At 53.2% G+C, this 14,917-nt stretch overlaps 1 protein-coding gene across 1 annotated transcript in view; it reads right to left on the bottom strand.

Annotated features, from left to right (window-relative positions):
• The window catches only part of LOC103591113 (solute carrier family 22 member 6-like), a 41,335-nt gene that overhangs the window by 9,866 nt on the left and 16,552 nt on the right, over positions 1-14,917 (bottom strand). The window contains exons 2-10 of the mRNA XM_008573518.1: positions 12,418-12,521; positions 11,709-11,863; positions 10,884-11,052; positions 8,149-8,272; positions 7,823-7,938; positions 6,500-6,714; positions 5,713-5,821; positions 5,360-5,563; positions 5,174-5,271 (exon numbers count right to left, since the gene is read on the bottom strand). Coding sequence (XP_008571740.1) covers positions 5,174-5,271; positions 5,360-5,563; positions 5,713-5,821; positions 6,500-6,714; positions 7,823-7,938; positions 8,149-8,272; positions 10,884-11,052; positions 11,709-11,863; positions 12,418-12,521 — 1,294 coding nt within the window. The remainder of the gene's footprint in view (positions 1-5,173; positions 5,272-5,359; positions 5,564-5,712; positions 5,822-6,499; positions 6,715-7,822; positions 7,939-8,148; positions 8,273-10,883; positions 11,053-11,708; positions 11,864-12,417; positions 12,522-14,917) is intronic.

Genomic DNA, 14,917 nt, shown 5'->3' on the forward strand with positions numbered 1-14,917 from the left:
TAACTTCAGAGCTGGATTCTTAACAGCTGCCCTAGAGGTGTAGACTGCCCAGCTACAAGGGTTTTGGAGATTATCTGGTCTCATATGTACAGAGGAGAATAGGGGAGGTCCAGAGAGGCATGAGACTCAGCTCAGCCTTCCCCCTCCTACCCAGTGTTAGTTCTGGGCTGTGACCCAGTAGGTGTCCAGATGCCTGACAACATTCTCCAGGCCAAGGTATATAAGAAGCCTGTGGCCTGGGGATGCGAGGACAGCTGGACAAACAGTTTGGGTCTATGGGGCCAGTCTCCTGCCAGGACTTGGTGTCCTCATGGAGGAGTGGGCAGAGTGTGGAGGGTGGTGGGGGAAGATGGGGACCCCTACAAGCACCTTCCCTTTCCAAGCCTGTACCCAACCTCACCTTGGAGAAGAGCTCCTGCCCTAGTGCCTGACCAGCTCCAAGCCTGGCTGAGTCTAGAAACGGCTCCATTGGAGACTCCAGGGACTGAACTGTGGTTGGCTCCTGGAATCATCTGAGTTGTGATGGGATTCCCCAGCAGCCTCCCAGCTCATGGAGAATTTCTGGATGGAAATACTCCCACGGCAAATGATTTGCAGAGCCAGGAGCTATCTTTTAGGAACCTTCTGGGTCACTAAAAACTTAGAATTGGACTCCCCTGTGCTGACTGGAATGTGAATTTAAATTCTGGCAGTGATCACTGAGAAGGGATGAAATCCTGTGACTTCCGATTGGCCCAGAGCCAAAGAACCACACACTGTCTAGGTTGAATGCCATCACTTAGGTGAAAATGTCTCACTGCACAGATAAGGAGACCGAGGCACAGAGCAGGCAAGGGCGTTGTGCATGATCACACAGCGTGCTAGACTAGAGCTAAGCTCTCTTGACTCTATTGCCCTTTCTACTGTGCTAACAGCCTTCACCTATCCCGAGTTGTCTGGGACAAGTCCTGATGGTGTAGAGCTTTATTCTGTTAAGTAAATGGGGTTTAAAGTGTGGCACTACCTGTGATTTTGACTTGTATCATTTTGTGAGACTTTTCAACTAAATAATTTACAGATCAAAGAAAACACCCTTGTCCAGATCACATGCCCTAAGTGAGAGTTTGAAATGATTGACCCAGAGAGGAGTCCAGCAGGCTCCCTGTGCCTGCCAGGACCACAGCAACATTCTGAGCAAGGAATTGTGAACCTGACTGTGTGCTTTGTGCCTCGCACAAAGCCTGGCTACCCTGGCCAATGGATGGTGCAGAAACTAGAAATTCATCCAAAGACTGCCATTTAAAGACTGGACATGAGACCAGTGACCAATGAGGTAGTCACCATGAGGACTCCGTCTGAGAGGGGTGTGCCATACTGGATGGCGATCGCTGAGCCAGTTGGAGCCCCTGCTCAGGGACAGAGAGAAGGGAGTCGGGGAAGCTGGAGGAGCTAGAGTTGTAGAAGAACAAACAGCAATGGAGAGAAGGAGGGATCTAGAATGGGGATATGGGGATGGCAAGAGGAGTGGGTCATGTGAGGGGCCCACCTATCCCGACCAGCATCCCAGTTTACCATGAGTCCTGATCATGTGACTGGGAAGTGCTCTTTTGGGTGTCTTCCCTTTCCTTTGGATGCGTCCTTGCAATAAATACTCTGAAGCAGCCCAGGAATGGCCATGGCCAGGACACCTGGGAGCCACCCTGAATTCTGGACAACTGAAAGATGGGCATAGGGTGGGGGCCAGTGTTCCTCATTGGGCCAGTTCTTCTTGCTTCAGGTGGAGACCCAGTCAAGCCAAGGGGAGACTCTGAAGCAGCCCAGGAATGGCCATGGCCAGGACACCTGGGAGCCACCCTGAATTCTGGATAACTGAAAGATGGGCATAGGGTGGGGGCCAGTGTTCCTCATTGGGCCAGTTCTTCTTGCTTCAGGTGGAGACCCAGTCAAGCCAAGGGGAGGCATTGCTGGCTCCATTGTCTGCTGATCCTAGGCTCCAAGGTAGAAGCTCCAGAGGTAGAAACCAGGTGGGGCCTGGTGACTCCCAGAGTAAAGGCCAGATCTCAGTGGGCAGTGCAGCACAAGGCTGGTCCTGGGTGCCAGCCCCAGATTATCTAAAGATTGGAAAGAAGGGAGCCCTGCAACCAAAATGACCTGAAATGGCCAGTACCAACAGTTTCCCGTATGGCTGGGTGACAGATGGGCTGGCACAGAGGACCCTTCTGCCTTTTTCTCATTCTCTCTCCTCCTGGCTCCTGCTTCTCTTCCCCGACTCACTTCCACACTCCCCTATTCATGCTTTCTGGGATCGCCTGCCACATAAGCTATGTGCCCTCACATCCCTGTCTAGGGGTCTGCTCCTGGGGAAACCCACACTAAGATACAACTGTGATCACAGTTCAGTGTGTTATAAACAGGAGCCCTAACCCAGGCTCTGCAGAGCCACAGAAGACTTTTCAGAGGAAGTGATCCGAGCTAAGGCAGTAAGGACAAGTTGGGCCAGTGAGCCAAGTGTAGTGGTGGGTGGATGGGGAGAAGTCAAGTGCTGGGCATGTGTGAAGGGCAGGGGCAGTCTAGGAACTGAAAGAAGCTGGATGAGGCTGGACTTCGGGATGCAAGGGAGCGGGTGTTAAAACCTGAAGCTGCTGAGGCAGGTTGGGGCCTGATCATGGTGGGCCTTGTAAGAAAGTAGGAAGTCACCGAGAGGTTGAAGCAGGCGTGCAATATGATCTCTTTCATGTTTATTAAGTTCCCTCACAAATCTCTAAATACAGATTTGAGAATAATTAGCTGATAACCGAAGCCCGGGGGCCTGCCGAGTTGTCCAATAGGGTCAGTAGTAGCTGCTACTGAGTGCTTGAATTGAGCTCGTCCAAACTGAGATACGCTGTTAGTGTAAAAGACACCCCTGATTTTGAAGACTTAGTATGAGTGTTAAAGACTATAAAATATCTCATCTTTTTGATAACTTTTATGTTGATTAATGTTAAAATGGTAATATTTGGATGCATTGGATTAAATAAGATATATTAGTATAATTCTTGTATTATGTATATATTATTAAAATTAATTTCACCTGTTTCTTTTTACTTTCTAAAAATGGCTACTATGAAATTTAAAATTACATATACGGCTTGCATTGCATTTCCACGGGACAGAGCTGGTGAAGTATGTCAGAAGACGCAGTCCTAGGAGGGATTTCTGAAGAACGTCAGTGCTTAAGAGATCGCCTGAGGAAGAGGAGCTGCTTTTGGAATTGTTCGGTTGTAAGAAACAGAACCCTTGAGTTTGCTTAAACACAAAGGGGAATTTATTTGGAGAATTCAGAATATTTAATAGGACTCAGGGGTAGAAAGTGCACCCAGAGCTGATGAGGAACTGGGACAGGAATTTGTTAAGAACCAAGGTAATAGTCTCACCAGCTCTTTTTCTCTGGGCTCATGTGGTCTCTTCTCTTTTTCTCTGTGCACCTGCCTTATTCTCTCTCTGCAACTGGCTTTCTCTGCTCTACTTGCATCTGGGCTAGCCCAGCCTCATGCTAACTTGCCTGCTCAGGGCAAGCACCAAGAGATGGACCAGAACTTCTTGCATATCCCAACTCTTAGCACAGGAGGGAACGTGATAACGAAGTTTGGATCAGGAGTGCCCTCTGTGCTAGTTAGTCATGACCAGAGGTGGAGCGTCATGGAACTTTTTGGCTAGTAGACTCTGGGGACACAGACCCTTGGAGAAGAGGTGGGGACAAGATAGGCAAAGTGGCCACTGTGACATTTATAGGAGACCCCAAAGGATCCTGAGAAGGAGCAGCCATCGTGTGAGAGGGAGCTGCAAACACATAGAATCTCAGAAACCAGGGAAGGAGGGAGTGACCAGTATGGTCAAATGTGCTGAGAGGGCAAGTGAGAGGAGGCGTGAAAAATGACCTGTGGGTTCAGCACAGGGAGGTGATGAGCATCCTTGCGGAAGGCAGTTTCAGGGAGGGAAACTTCAGCCCAAGTGCAGTGGGGAGATGTGTGAGGTTAGGAAGTGGAGGCAGGGGAGGCAGACAGCTGCTTTATGAAGTTTGGACTCAAAGGGGGACAAAGAGACAGTGTGGCCCCTGGAAGGAGATACGGCATTCAGGAAGGGTTCGTTTGCTTGTGTTTGTTTTTTTTTTGAGATGGGAGATGCCTGAGCTTGTTTAACTGGTGATGGGAGGGAGCTGGAAGAGGGGAAAAGGGCAGAAACCCAAGGGCGAAAGAAATGGTTGCTGGTGGGACAGGCTTGATGTAGAGTAACAGGGCCCATGGGAGGCCTGGCCCTTCTGCTGTGACCAGAGGGAACCAGGGAACATGGCAGTAGACATGGACAGTACTCAGCTACAGCTGCAGTTTTCTCAGTTAAGTAGGAGACAAAACTGCTGTCTGCTGGGCATGGGGCTGGGACACAGATCAGAGATTTGGGGCAAGCAGGGGAGAAAGAATCAGTATTGGAGGAGCCTCAGCTTCTGTGTGAAGCCTTCTGGACTGGTCCAATCATCTCCTCACATGCATGCTGGGACATGTAAGCACCCACATGGTATTTCCATGCATGGGCCTGGTGTGCACACACCTCAGAGCTCACACATGCATGCACATGCTCACATCAGCCCAACCTGCATGCACCTGTGTACCTCTACCTGTCTGTGCACACAAGTGTGGATGGATGTGTGTCCTCACATGTCCACACTGTGGCCAGCCCCCTTCTCTATCCCCATTTCTGAACAGCATGGATTTAGTTTTTATTGCTGTTTATTGAAAACTCCCATCAAAGAAAGGGGTGGGGGGCAAGAAGGAGAAGCTGTCTTTCTTTGTTAGAACTGAGCCAGGAGACTTCAGGGCAAGGGGGCTGGGACAATGGGGGAAAGTGGCCAGTGGGGAAGGACTGGACAGAGGACTGTCAGGGCCCAGGTTGCAGGGAGGATGAGGGCAGGGGCGGGTGTGTGAAGACCTGTAGCTGAAACTTAGAACTGGCCAGGGCTGGGCTGGGCCGGGAGCTCTGGTGGTGGTGGTGGTGTTGGAGACGCCTTCACCCAGCTCTCAGAAGGCTTTGTCCTAGGAGCCTGGACCCATCCACGGCCTCCTCCCAACTCCAACGTGCCCCCAAAAGCCCAGAGGCAGGCAGAGCCCTAGCTAGGATCAGTCTCTGGAGGGCAGGGAAAGGGGGTTCTGTTGTCCTCATCTGGGGTCCAGGCCCGGTTCACAAGGCTGCAGAGGGATCCTCTGGGATGCCTTTTCTGCTTCTGGCTCCTGCTTTGGCTTCTTTGCCCGTGAGGACCTAGGAACAGACAGCTCAGGAAATGCCCTGGGCCCAGACCTGCTTCCCCAAGGAGGAGCACTGATGGCGCTGGAGGCAGAGGACTGACCAGATTTCCATGTCTTCCAGAGTCTCTGGCAAGGGCCGATTGAGGGTCTCAGGCAGGAAGAGGGCAGCGCTGCCTCCCAGGAGGGCGATGGTCCCATAGATGACATTGGGGATGAAGGGCTGCACGTCACCCGTGATTTTCACCAGCGGGGATGTCATGCTTCCCACACGGGCCCACACGTTACTTAAACCCATGCCTGTTTGCCTGAGAGGGTTCAGAGCAGAGATTGGCAGCTTCTGTGTGGGGTTCTTAAAAGATGGCTCTGGGACCCCTGGGCAGGGGGCAGGAGGATGCCACAGTCCCACCTGACCCTGTGTCCTCTGGCTGGGCCCAACCCCAGGTCCAGCACCTACCGAATGACGGTGGGGTATAGTTCACTGGTGTAGAGGAAGAGGCAGCTGAAGGAGCTAGACAGGCATCCCTTTCCAAACACAGCCAGTACTGTCCTCACGGTCTGCATGTCTGCAGAAGGAAGAAAATGTGCTGGGCCTGGCAGTTTGGGAGCACCTGAGTGTTCTTAATCCTCAGCAGATCTTGTATCCCTTTTTTCTTTGGCTGCCGGGAAGCTCAGATCTAAACTTAAAGCTGAATAATAGCCCCTCTGCTGTTCCTAATGCTTTTCATGCTTGTGTCCTGCTGTGTTTGTGTTTTCCCCTGGTTCTGTTCCCTCTTCCTATTTATATTTTGCTGTATATGTTCTTGTCCTAAAATACCTCAGATTCCTTTGGAAGGATATGGGTGTATAAACAAAGAAACATCTGTATAAAATAAAAGTGGCTTTTCCAAGGTCATAGTGGAGTACGTCGTAGGGTCTTTCTTGAGCACTGAGCTCTGTTGTTTCCCCATCTCAGCTCGTCCTATGCAGTAAGGTCACCCAGGACATGCCCAATCCCCAAGCAACTCCTCACACTATCCAGACACTACCATACTTTGCCCAGTCCAAGTCAGCTCTGGTAAGGAGCTTTGATGTCATCAAGCCCAACTGAATTATTTTCTAGATGAAAGACCTGAGCCCCAGAGAGTGCAGGGACTTCACAGTGAATTAGAGGCAGAGCCAGCAGACCTGGAGTCCTTGGCATCCCACATTCCACCCTATGGCAGCCTCTTCTAGAAAGTTCCAGGGTTGCCCCAGCTTCTCACCTGAGGGCACAAAGATGAGAGCCAGGATGGCCCCTCCTGCCAGGAGCAGGGCAGCGGCCTCAGTGGTGTGCCGGCCCAGGTAGCTCATGGATAGGATGGCGATGAACTTGGCTGGGATGTCAACCCCGCCAAAGATAATCTGGAGGACGTAGATGTTGACTCCGAATTCTTCCACACCCATAGCCAAACTGTAGTAGGCAAAACCGGTGGAAAACCTGAGGGGCAGAGAGGGATTGGTTGGCACCTGCCGCCAGGTGGGCACGTCTCACCCACACCGGCTGTTGGGTCACCAACATGACAAGTGGCTTCATCGTTTTGTGTCAGCTGCGACTGCTGGGTAGGGGCTGCTCGAGTGCCATTTGAAGCTTCTGAGATTGTGTCTGGGCTGAGTGGGAAAGTGCTGGGATTGACTGGCCATGTCTGACATGGGTGTGCCCTGGAGTGTGGTAGCAAAGGGGCCCGTAGTTGGCCCTAGAGAATGATCAGGACTGGAGGGAACCTTGGAGACCAAAGGAGGCAGTGAATGATCTCCCTTGGTTGAGTAGCAGCTTCCTATCCAGACGGGGGAGGTGAAAGTCGAGCTGTGCACATGGGTTCCCCTCTCAGAATTGTAGGATCCCTTTTGAGAGATTCCTGGACAAACTGGATCCCATTCACAGAGAGATGGCCCTATAGAGAAGGACCTCAGAACCAGGTCACAGAAAGGGTTTTGAGGGAGCCACAGAATGTCAGACAGAAGAGGAAACTCAGGAGAAACACAATTTGTCTTCTAGTCTGCAGCTCAGAGGGCCAGCCTTGCTCTGTGGGGTTCCAGAGGGCATAGCTGGACCAGCTGGGGAAAGAGTGCGGGGAAATTGCCATGGCAGGGATGGGAGCTGGTGAAGGAGTCTGGAGCATTTGTCCGGCGGGTGGGGGTGGTGCTGGTGTGTGTGACTCCAGAGGGAAGCAGACCCCGATGGCTGGGCTTGGGTGTGGGGTACAGATGCAGCACCAGAGGGTGTAGCTGGACCAGCTGGGGAAAGAGTGCGGGGAAATTGCCATGGCAGGGATGGGAGCTGGTGAAGGAGTCTGGAGCATTTGCCCTGCGGGTGGGGGTGGTGCTGGTGTGTGTGACTCCAGAGGGAAGCAGACCCCGATGGCTGGGCTTGGGTGTGGGGCACAGATGCAGCCGATTTCTGGGGTTGGGGCTGGGCTATGGTGGCTCAGGGGAGAGGACCCCTTGACGTCTCTTGCAGTTGCCTGAGTTTCAGGCAAGCCTGCTGGAGGCCTCGTTCATCACCCCTGCCTTGGTAGGGTGTGGGCAGGGAGGGAGTGGTGGGTTACCAGGCCAGGGAAAGACAGATGGTCATGCGGCGCAGGATGGGTGTCCGGAACAGGTCGGCTGCACTGTACTTGGTCTTGGCCAAGGAGATCTCCTTCTGCAGGTTGAGTTTGAGCTCCTTGGGGCAGAGGAGCAGGAGGGGTGTCGTTGGTGATCAGCAGGGGGAAGGAAGAAAAGAGGGAGATGTAGGCCTGGCGCCTCTGCAACAACTCACTGAGGGGCTCACACGCGATGTGGGCTGTGATCAGGGCAAACGGGCAAGGGAGGGACCATCCCCAGCGTGAGCACAGGGGACCTGCCCCCAGATCACAGTCCCTTGTGGCCCTACCTCTAGGCTGAGTTTTGCTCCCTCATCCTTCTTGCCATTGAAGGCAGCCACCCGCCGGAGCGTCTTCAGGGCCTTCGAGGACTTTCCAGACAGGACCATCCAGCGTATGGACTCTGGTACCCACCTGGGGGACAGAGTCCAGTCATAGTGGCTCCCTCCACTCTAGAACCCCTTTTGAGAGGCTGGGAGGCCAGCAACAGCCAGGGACAAGGAGCAGGAGGTTCAGAAACCGCAGCTGCCTTACTGCAGATTTCATGGGATTAAACTCGGCCAAGCTTTGCACCTGGGCTGCCTGCAGCCAGCGCAAATTCCAGAGTTCTGTTCTTCCCCTTCCAGACCAACCTTTCCTCTGTCCCCTACCTGCGACTCTTGTTATTGTTGGGTGTCTTCCTTAGCCAGGAGCCCCAGGCTCTAGGCCAAGGCAGGTGAGGCTGGGGAGGGGACGGCACGGTCGAGGATGGACAGTGGGAGCGTCGTGCCTGTCCACCTTCCCAGCCTTCCGTGGGCTCCATCTCAGTCTCTCTGATGAATAAGGGGCAGGGCTGCGACCCCGGGGCAGCTGGGGGGGGGGGGGTGGGGCGGAAAGGGAGGGCTGGGGCCTATGGAATGGGCCTGAGGACCCTTAAAATCTCCCTGCAAAGGACCAACTCTACTGGGAGGGTGATAGTTGGAGCCTAGCATGGGGTCTCTGGATTGGCAAGTGGTGGTCACCTTCACTGTCCCTCGTCCCTAGGCTGTCCTTCTGGAGCTAGCTCACCACGAGCAGTCCCTGAGGGATATTAGGTGAGTGGAAGAGACGGCGGTGTGGGGAGAAAGGAGTGGTGTTTGCAGAAGTCTGGTCTGGGGTGGAATTGGCCCCAGCTGTCACCCAGGACCTGGCTCCTGCGAGGCCCTCAGGGGGTGGACATTGGTCACCTGGCCTCAGACCACTGTCCTAAGCTGAGGTGGTGGCTTCCTGGGCCCATCGCTATCTACCCCGGGGGGGGGGGGGCTGGAGCTGAAAGCGAGGGCTGTGGCCTATGGAATGGGCCTGAGGACCCTTAAAATCTCCCTGCAAAGGACCAACTCTACTGGGAGGGTGATAGTTGGAGCCTAGCATGGGGTCTCTGGATTGGCAAGTGGTGGTCACCTTCACTGTCCCTCGTCCCTAGGCTGTCCTTCTGGAGCTAGCTCACCACGAGCAGTCCCTGAGGGATATTAGGTGAGTGGAAGAGACGGCGGTGTGGGGAGAAAGGAGTGGTGTTTGCAGAAGTCTGGTCTGGGGTGGAATTGGCCCCAGCTGTCACCCAGGACCTGGCTCCTGCGAGGCCCTCAGGGGGTGGACATTGGTCACCTGGCCTCAGACCACTGTCCTAAGCTGAGGTGGTGGCTTCCTGGGCCCATCGCTATCTACCCTCCTGGCCTTGTGGTTTCTGTTTCTGCCCTGACAGGCTTCTGGGCCTGCTCACACCGAGATTCTCAGTGACTTCCTCCCAAACACCACGGCCAGGGCCTGGCCTCCATCCTCCTCTCCCTGAGAAGAGTGACAGCAAGGGCCTCCAGCTAGTGAGCCCTCCTGCGTACCAGGCCCAGGAAGCTCTGAGTGGTAGGCAATAGCATCTTCATTTTATCTAGACAAACCTTGAGGCTCCGAGTAGGCGAGAATTGCCCAAAGTCCACAACGAAGGGGCCCGAGCTCTGATGACTTCCTGCCCTTATTTTGCCTCCTGCCTCTGATGGCTCCTTCTCTGCTCTCATGCCAGGCTGCGGACATGCCCGGGGCCCTCTGGCCATCGCTCTTGCTTTCTCGCCCCAGACTGCCCACCCCCTCTAGGAGCTTCTGTTCTCATTTCCAGGCTGAGATCCTATCCCAGTTCTGCATCTTTTTGTGTAACTTGGGGGAATGGCTTCACTTCTCTGAGCCTCAGTTTCCTCATCTATAAAATGGGGGCAATAATGCCCCCTTCACACAGACATGCCACAAGGACCAGAGACAACGTAGGTCGATGCCCAGAACATGGCCTTGCACATAGTAAATGCTCAATAAAAGGTCCAAGACTTCACTTCTTTTCCGAGCTCCTTTGTGATTTCCTGTTCTTTGGCTCCAGCTCCCTTGTGGACTCGTTTCCTGTCGTTCAGTGCGGCCTGGCGTTTGGCATGTTGCTAACGAGCTCTCTGTCCCCTCTGGGTCTCTGGCCCCTTCTGCGATTCTCCCAGGTTTCTAGGCTGGAACTCCTCTTTGGACTTCCCTTTCCTTTACACTTCAAATCCAGAAGTCCCTCAATTATTCCTTCAAAATGTCTCTTAAATTTGTCCCCTAGAATCCTCCTGCTCACAGTCACCTGCCTTTTGTCTCTCGTCCCCACCCAAGTGGGTCTGTCCTTCTGGACAATAATAACTTCACAAGTGAAAGCTTGGTCAGGGCTGCCGGCACCACGGACACCTTCGGTGGCTTCTATCTCACTCCATATGAAGTTGAAGCCTCCCTGGTTTTCTGTGCTCTCTACAGCTTGGCCCGTCCCATCCGTTTCACGTACCCCCCTTATCCAGCTGCAGGTGGCCCCTGATCGCCCGAGACACCTGCTCCCTCCTGCAGCGCGCCTTTGTTTGCGTATTTCTTCCCTGGAGTGCCCTTTCTTAACATTGGGATGGGACAGCCAGGGGACAGACAGATTTGGCTAGTCTGTCAGGCATGGGCTCCCCCTATTTGGCCCTGGTGGGCTGAAGGAGCCGGGTGAAGAGGAGGGGCCACATACCAGGATGACAGGAAGAAGATGAAGAAGGGAACAGACACGGTTAACTGTAGCCAGCGCCACTGGGGGATGGCGTAGGCCAGGCCGGGCAGAATGAACTGGCCAACGGTGTAGCAATACCCAATTGCCGTCGACGTGATGGCCCGCATCCGTGTGGGCACCCACTCCACATCTGCAGGAGGAGCCCAAGGACCAGGTTAGGGCCCTACTAGGCCCCAGGCACCTTTCTGCGGAGGGGCACCAGCTTCTGCTTCCCCATGGCTACTTGATCTGATCCTGATCCTAAGGGCTCGTCATCCCCATTTCACAGATGCTGCAGCTGAGGCTCAAGGAGGTAGGACTCAAACCCAGGTCTGTCTACTCCGAAGCCCATGCTCTCGACCACTGCCTCTCCAGTGGCAAGTGCCTTCCCTTGTTTTGCCTTAATTTCCTCATCTGCAAGGAGGTAGGACTCAAACCCAGGTCTGTCTACTCCGAAGCCCATGCTCTCGACCACTGCCCTCTCCAGTGGCAAGTGCCTTCCCTTGTTTTGCCTTAATTTCCTCATCTATCAAATGGGGATAATAGTCTCACTTACTGCTGTGTGGCCTGAATGAGATCTCACACCTAGTGAAGTGCCAGGCCAGGGTCACTCCTCAGTACTGACTACTGCTATTATTGTTATACTTGTTGTCATTTCAGAGGGGGCTCTGGGGTCCTGAGAGGGGCAGCACCTTGATCAAGGTCACAGGGAGCCCGTGGTTGAGCCCAGATCCCACTCTTTGGGGGGCTTCTGGCTGGTGCTCCCCAAAGCTCTGCTCCCTGCCCCTTGCCCCCGCCGTGGCTCACTTAAGATGACTGTGCTCAGAGTGATGCCTGAGATCCCGAAGCCACACAGGAAACGGAAGACTATGTAGACGGTCAGGGTGGGGCTGAAGGCTGTACTGGAGCCGCCGACGGCCAGCAGTAGGTAGCTGCCGGACAGGATGATCTTGCGGCCAAACCTGCAGCTCAAAGAGAGGAAGGGCCAGGTTAGCCACCGTGTGCCTGCCAAGATGAGTGACTCTGCAGGCTTTGGGGCAAAGGGCTGGACCCGACCCCCCTACCTTCCTCCCAAAGGATCAAGCAGGTCATATAACTCCCTCCCCAGACACAGCCTTGCTGTTAATTGCTATTTTTCAACAAGTTTGCAATTAGAGGTTTGAGTTAATGACTGATCTCCTTCACCTCCACCCCCAGCTTAGCTGACTGAGCAGGGGTCAAAGGAGCACCCATCTCTAAGCAGCCCATCCGCCCTGCCTCCACTGCTACATAGCCACTATGCTGTGTCCCAAAACCCGAGGCTTTCCCCTCTGGGTCTGGGGAGGTTGGGAGACTCAAGTTGTAAGGGCTTTGCAGCAAAGGGAAGGCTGTGGCCCAGAAAGGGAATGGGACTTGCCTAAGGCCACACAGCAAGAGTCATCCCTCCCGTCTCCCCCAGCTCTTTGCCTCTTTGGGGTGCATGGGTGGAGCAGAGTGGGGAGTGCGTGTCTTCACGGGTTGCACCGCCTTGTCTCACCTGTCAGACAGGTCTCCCAGCACGAGCCCTCCAATCAGTATGCCCGCCATGAAGACAGACTGGGCCATCTCCTTCAGTTTGTTGGATTTGCACACCAAGTCCCACTGCACAAGAGAAAGGTAGGGCCACCCGGCTCAGTGCAGACCAGCCCCCTCGGCCGTGCACAGCTGGCGCCCTCACACATGCTGGCTCTCTCCCCCAGCACCCTGACTTGGCTCCCTGAGCCTGGCCCCTGACTCCCTCGCACCAGTTACTCTTTCAGCCTGGCTGGGGGCTCCATAGGTCCCTGACCCACTGTTGTGTTATGACAGCATCCCTCAAGCATGTGAGGCTGACAGTCTCTTCAGCTGCCACATCCAGATCTGTCCTCAATCTCCTCCCTAATCCCCTCCAAGTATGCCTGGGTCCCTGTGTGCTGTGGTTTGAATGTCCCCCAAGCTTATGTTGGAACTTAATTCCCAATATGGGAATTTGAAAGGTGGGACCATTAAAAGGTGATTGGATCGTGAGGACTGTGCCCTTGTGAATGGATTAATTCATTCATGAAGTAATGGGTTAATGGCTTAATGGGTTTATCAGGGAGTAGGCTGGGGGCTTTATAAGGAGAGTAAGTGAGCAGTAAACGCTGGTGCCGTTCTCACCACGTGATTGCCTGCATCACCGGGGGACTGGGTAGAAAGTTCCCACCCAGAAGGCCCTCACCACATGTGCCCCCTCAACCTTGGACCTCCCAGCCTCCAAAGCTGTAGGAAATAAATTTTATTTATCTATAAGTTATCCAGTTTCAGGTGTTCTGTTCTGAGCATCAGAAGATGGACTGATACACTGCGGCCTTTCCTTCCCTCCCCTCCTCTCCTGCAGCCAACGCCAGTCCCTCCACCTGCACCATGACCTCACCCTCTCGCCTCCCCAGGGACATTCCTCCATTGCTGCCACCTCCCTCCAGCCCATATCTCAGTCTCTCTCACTCTCTCCCGACTCCTCCCTCCTCTCCTGCAGCCAACGCCAGTCCCTCCACCTGCACCATGACCTCACCCTCTCGCCTCCACAGGGACATTCCTCCATTGCTGCCACCTCCCTCCAGCCCATATCTCAGTCTCTCTCACTCTCTCCCGACTCCTCTCCATCAGCATTTGTATGTGTTCAAATCTCTCCATCCGAAAACTCTCTTTTCCTAATTCACTCCATTTCCCCCTTCCCTTCAAAATAAATCTCTTGAATGAGGAGCTCATTTCTCAGGTCTGGACCCCCAGGCCACTGAAACTGCACTCACCAAAGCCATCGATGACTCTTTTTCACTAGACACAGTGGAACCTTCCATGTGCTGAGCTGGCTTGACCCTGGGCCACCAGGGACACTGCTGACCTCTCCCTCGGCCGGGTTTTCCTGCTGCCGTGCCTCCTTTTCCTCCATTTGCTGCCTTCTCTCTGCTGAGCCCTTGAAGCTTCCCCAGGGCTCTTCCTGGATCCTCCCCTATCCACCTTCCCAGGCAATGCCATCTGTTCCTGTGGCTTCGATCACTGTATTATGCTGAAGACTCCAAATCCGTATCTCCAGCCCAACCTCTCCTCTGGCCTCCAGACCAGTAGATTCAAGCTGCCTACTTGGGAACTGCATCCAGATGATGCCACATGTGCATCTCAGACTCAACGGGACCTGTCACCCCACTCTTCGTAAAGTCCCAATCTCATTGACTGATGACTCTCTCTTTTTAAAATTTTAATTTAAAAAAATCTATACTATTGCTCTTTTTGTTTTTGTCTTTGGTTTTTGGCAGCTGGCCAAAATTTATATTATTTCTAATTGACAAATTTTTTTTTAGTTTGAAATTTTTATTTATTTTTAGCATATTCATTCTTACAGATTGTGGTATTGCTCTATGCCCTTTGCTCTCATTGACAAATTATAATCGTATTACATGTGGGGAGAACAAGGTGATGTTTTGATATATGTATACGATGTGCAGTGATTAAATCAAACTAATAGATCCATCACCTCACTTACTTGGCATTTTTTGTGGTGATACATTTGAAATGTACTCTTGTAGTGCATTTGAAACGTACAACATAACTGTTGACTATAGTCACCCTGTTGTGCAATAGATCTCAGAACTTTATCGGCCTGTCTAGCTGACCTTTGTACCCTTTGACCAGTATGTCCCATCCCCGTGCTCCATGCCTCCCCCTGCCTCTGATAACCACCGTTCTACTCTCTACTTCCATGAAATTCAACTTTTTAAAGCTTCCACATAAAGTGATATCATGCTGCTAACCTTCTCTTACCTCCTCCCGCTCTCTCCCACTCCACAATCACTCAGTCCTCAAGTTTCTTACCTTTTAATATGTTGTGAGTCTGGATTCTTTTTTTTTTTTTTTCCTTTTTGTCTTTTTTACTGACCAGTAACGGGATCGCAACCCCCCGCACCACGCTCAGCCAGTGAGCGGGAACCAGTCTCCACATGGGATCCGAACCCTCGGCGGGAGCGCCGCTGCGCTCCCAA

Source organism: Galeopterus variegatus, unplaced genomic scaffold (assembly GCF_000696425.1).
Source record: "Galeopterus variegatus unplaced genomic scaffold, G_variegatus-3.0.2 Scaffold926, whole genome shotgun sequence".
Taxonomy (NCBI): domain Eukaryota; kingdom Metazoa; phylum Chordata; class Mammalia; order Dermoptera; family Cynocephalidae; genus Galeopterus; species Galeopterus variegatus.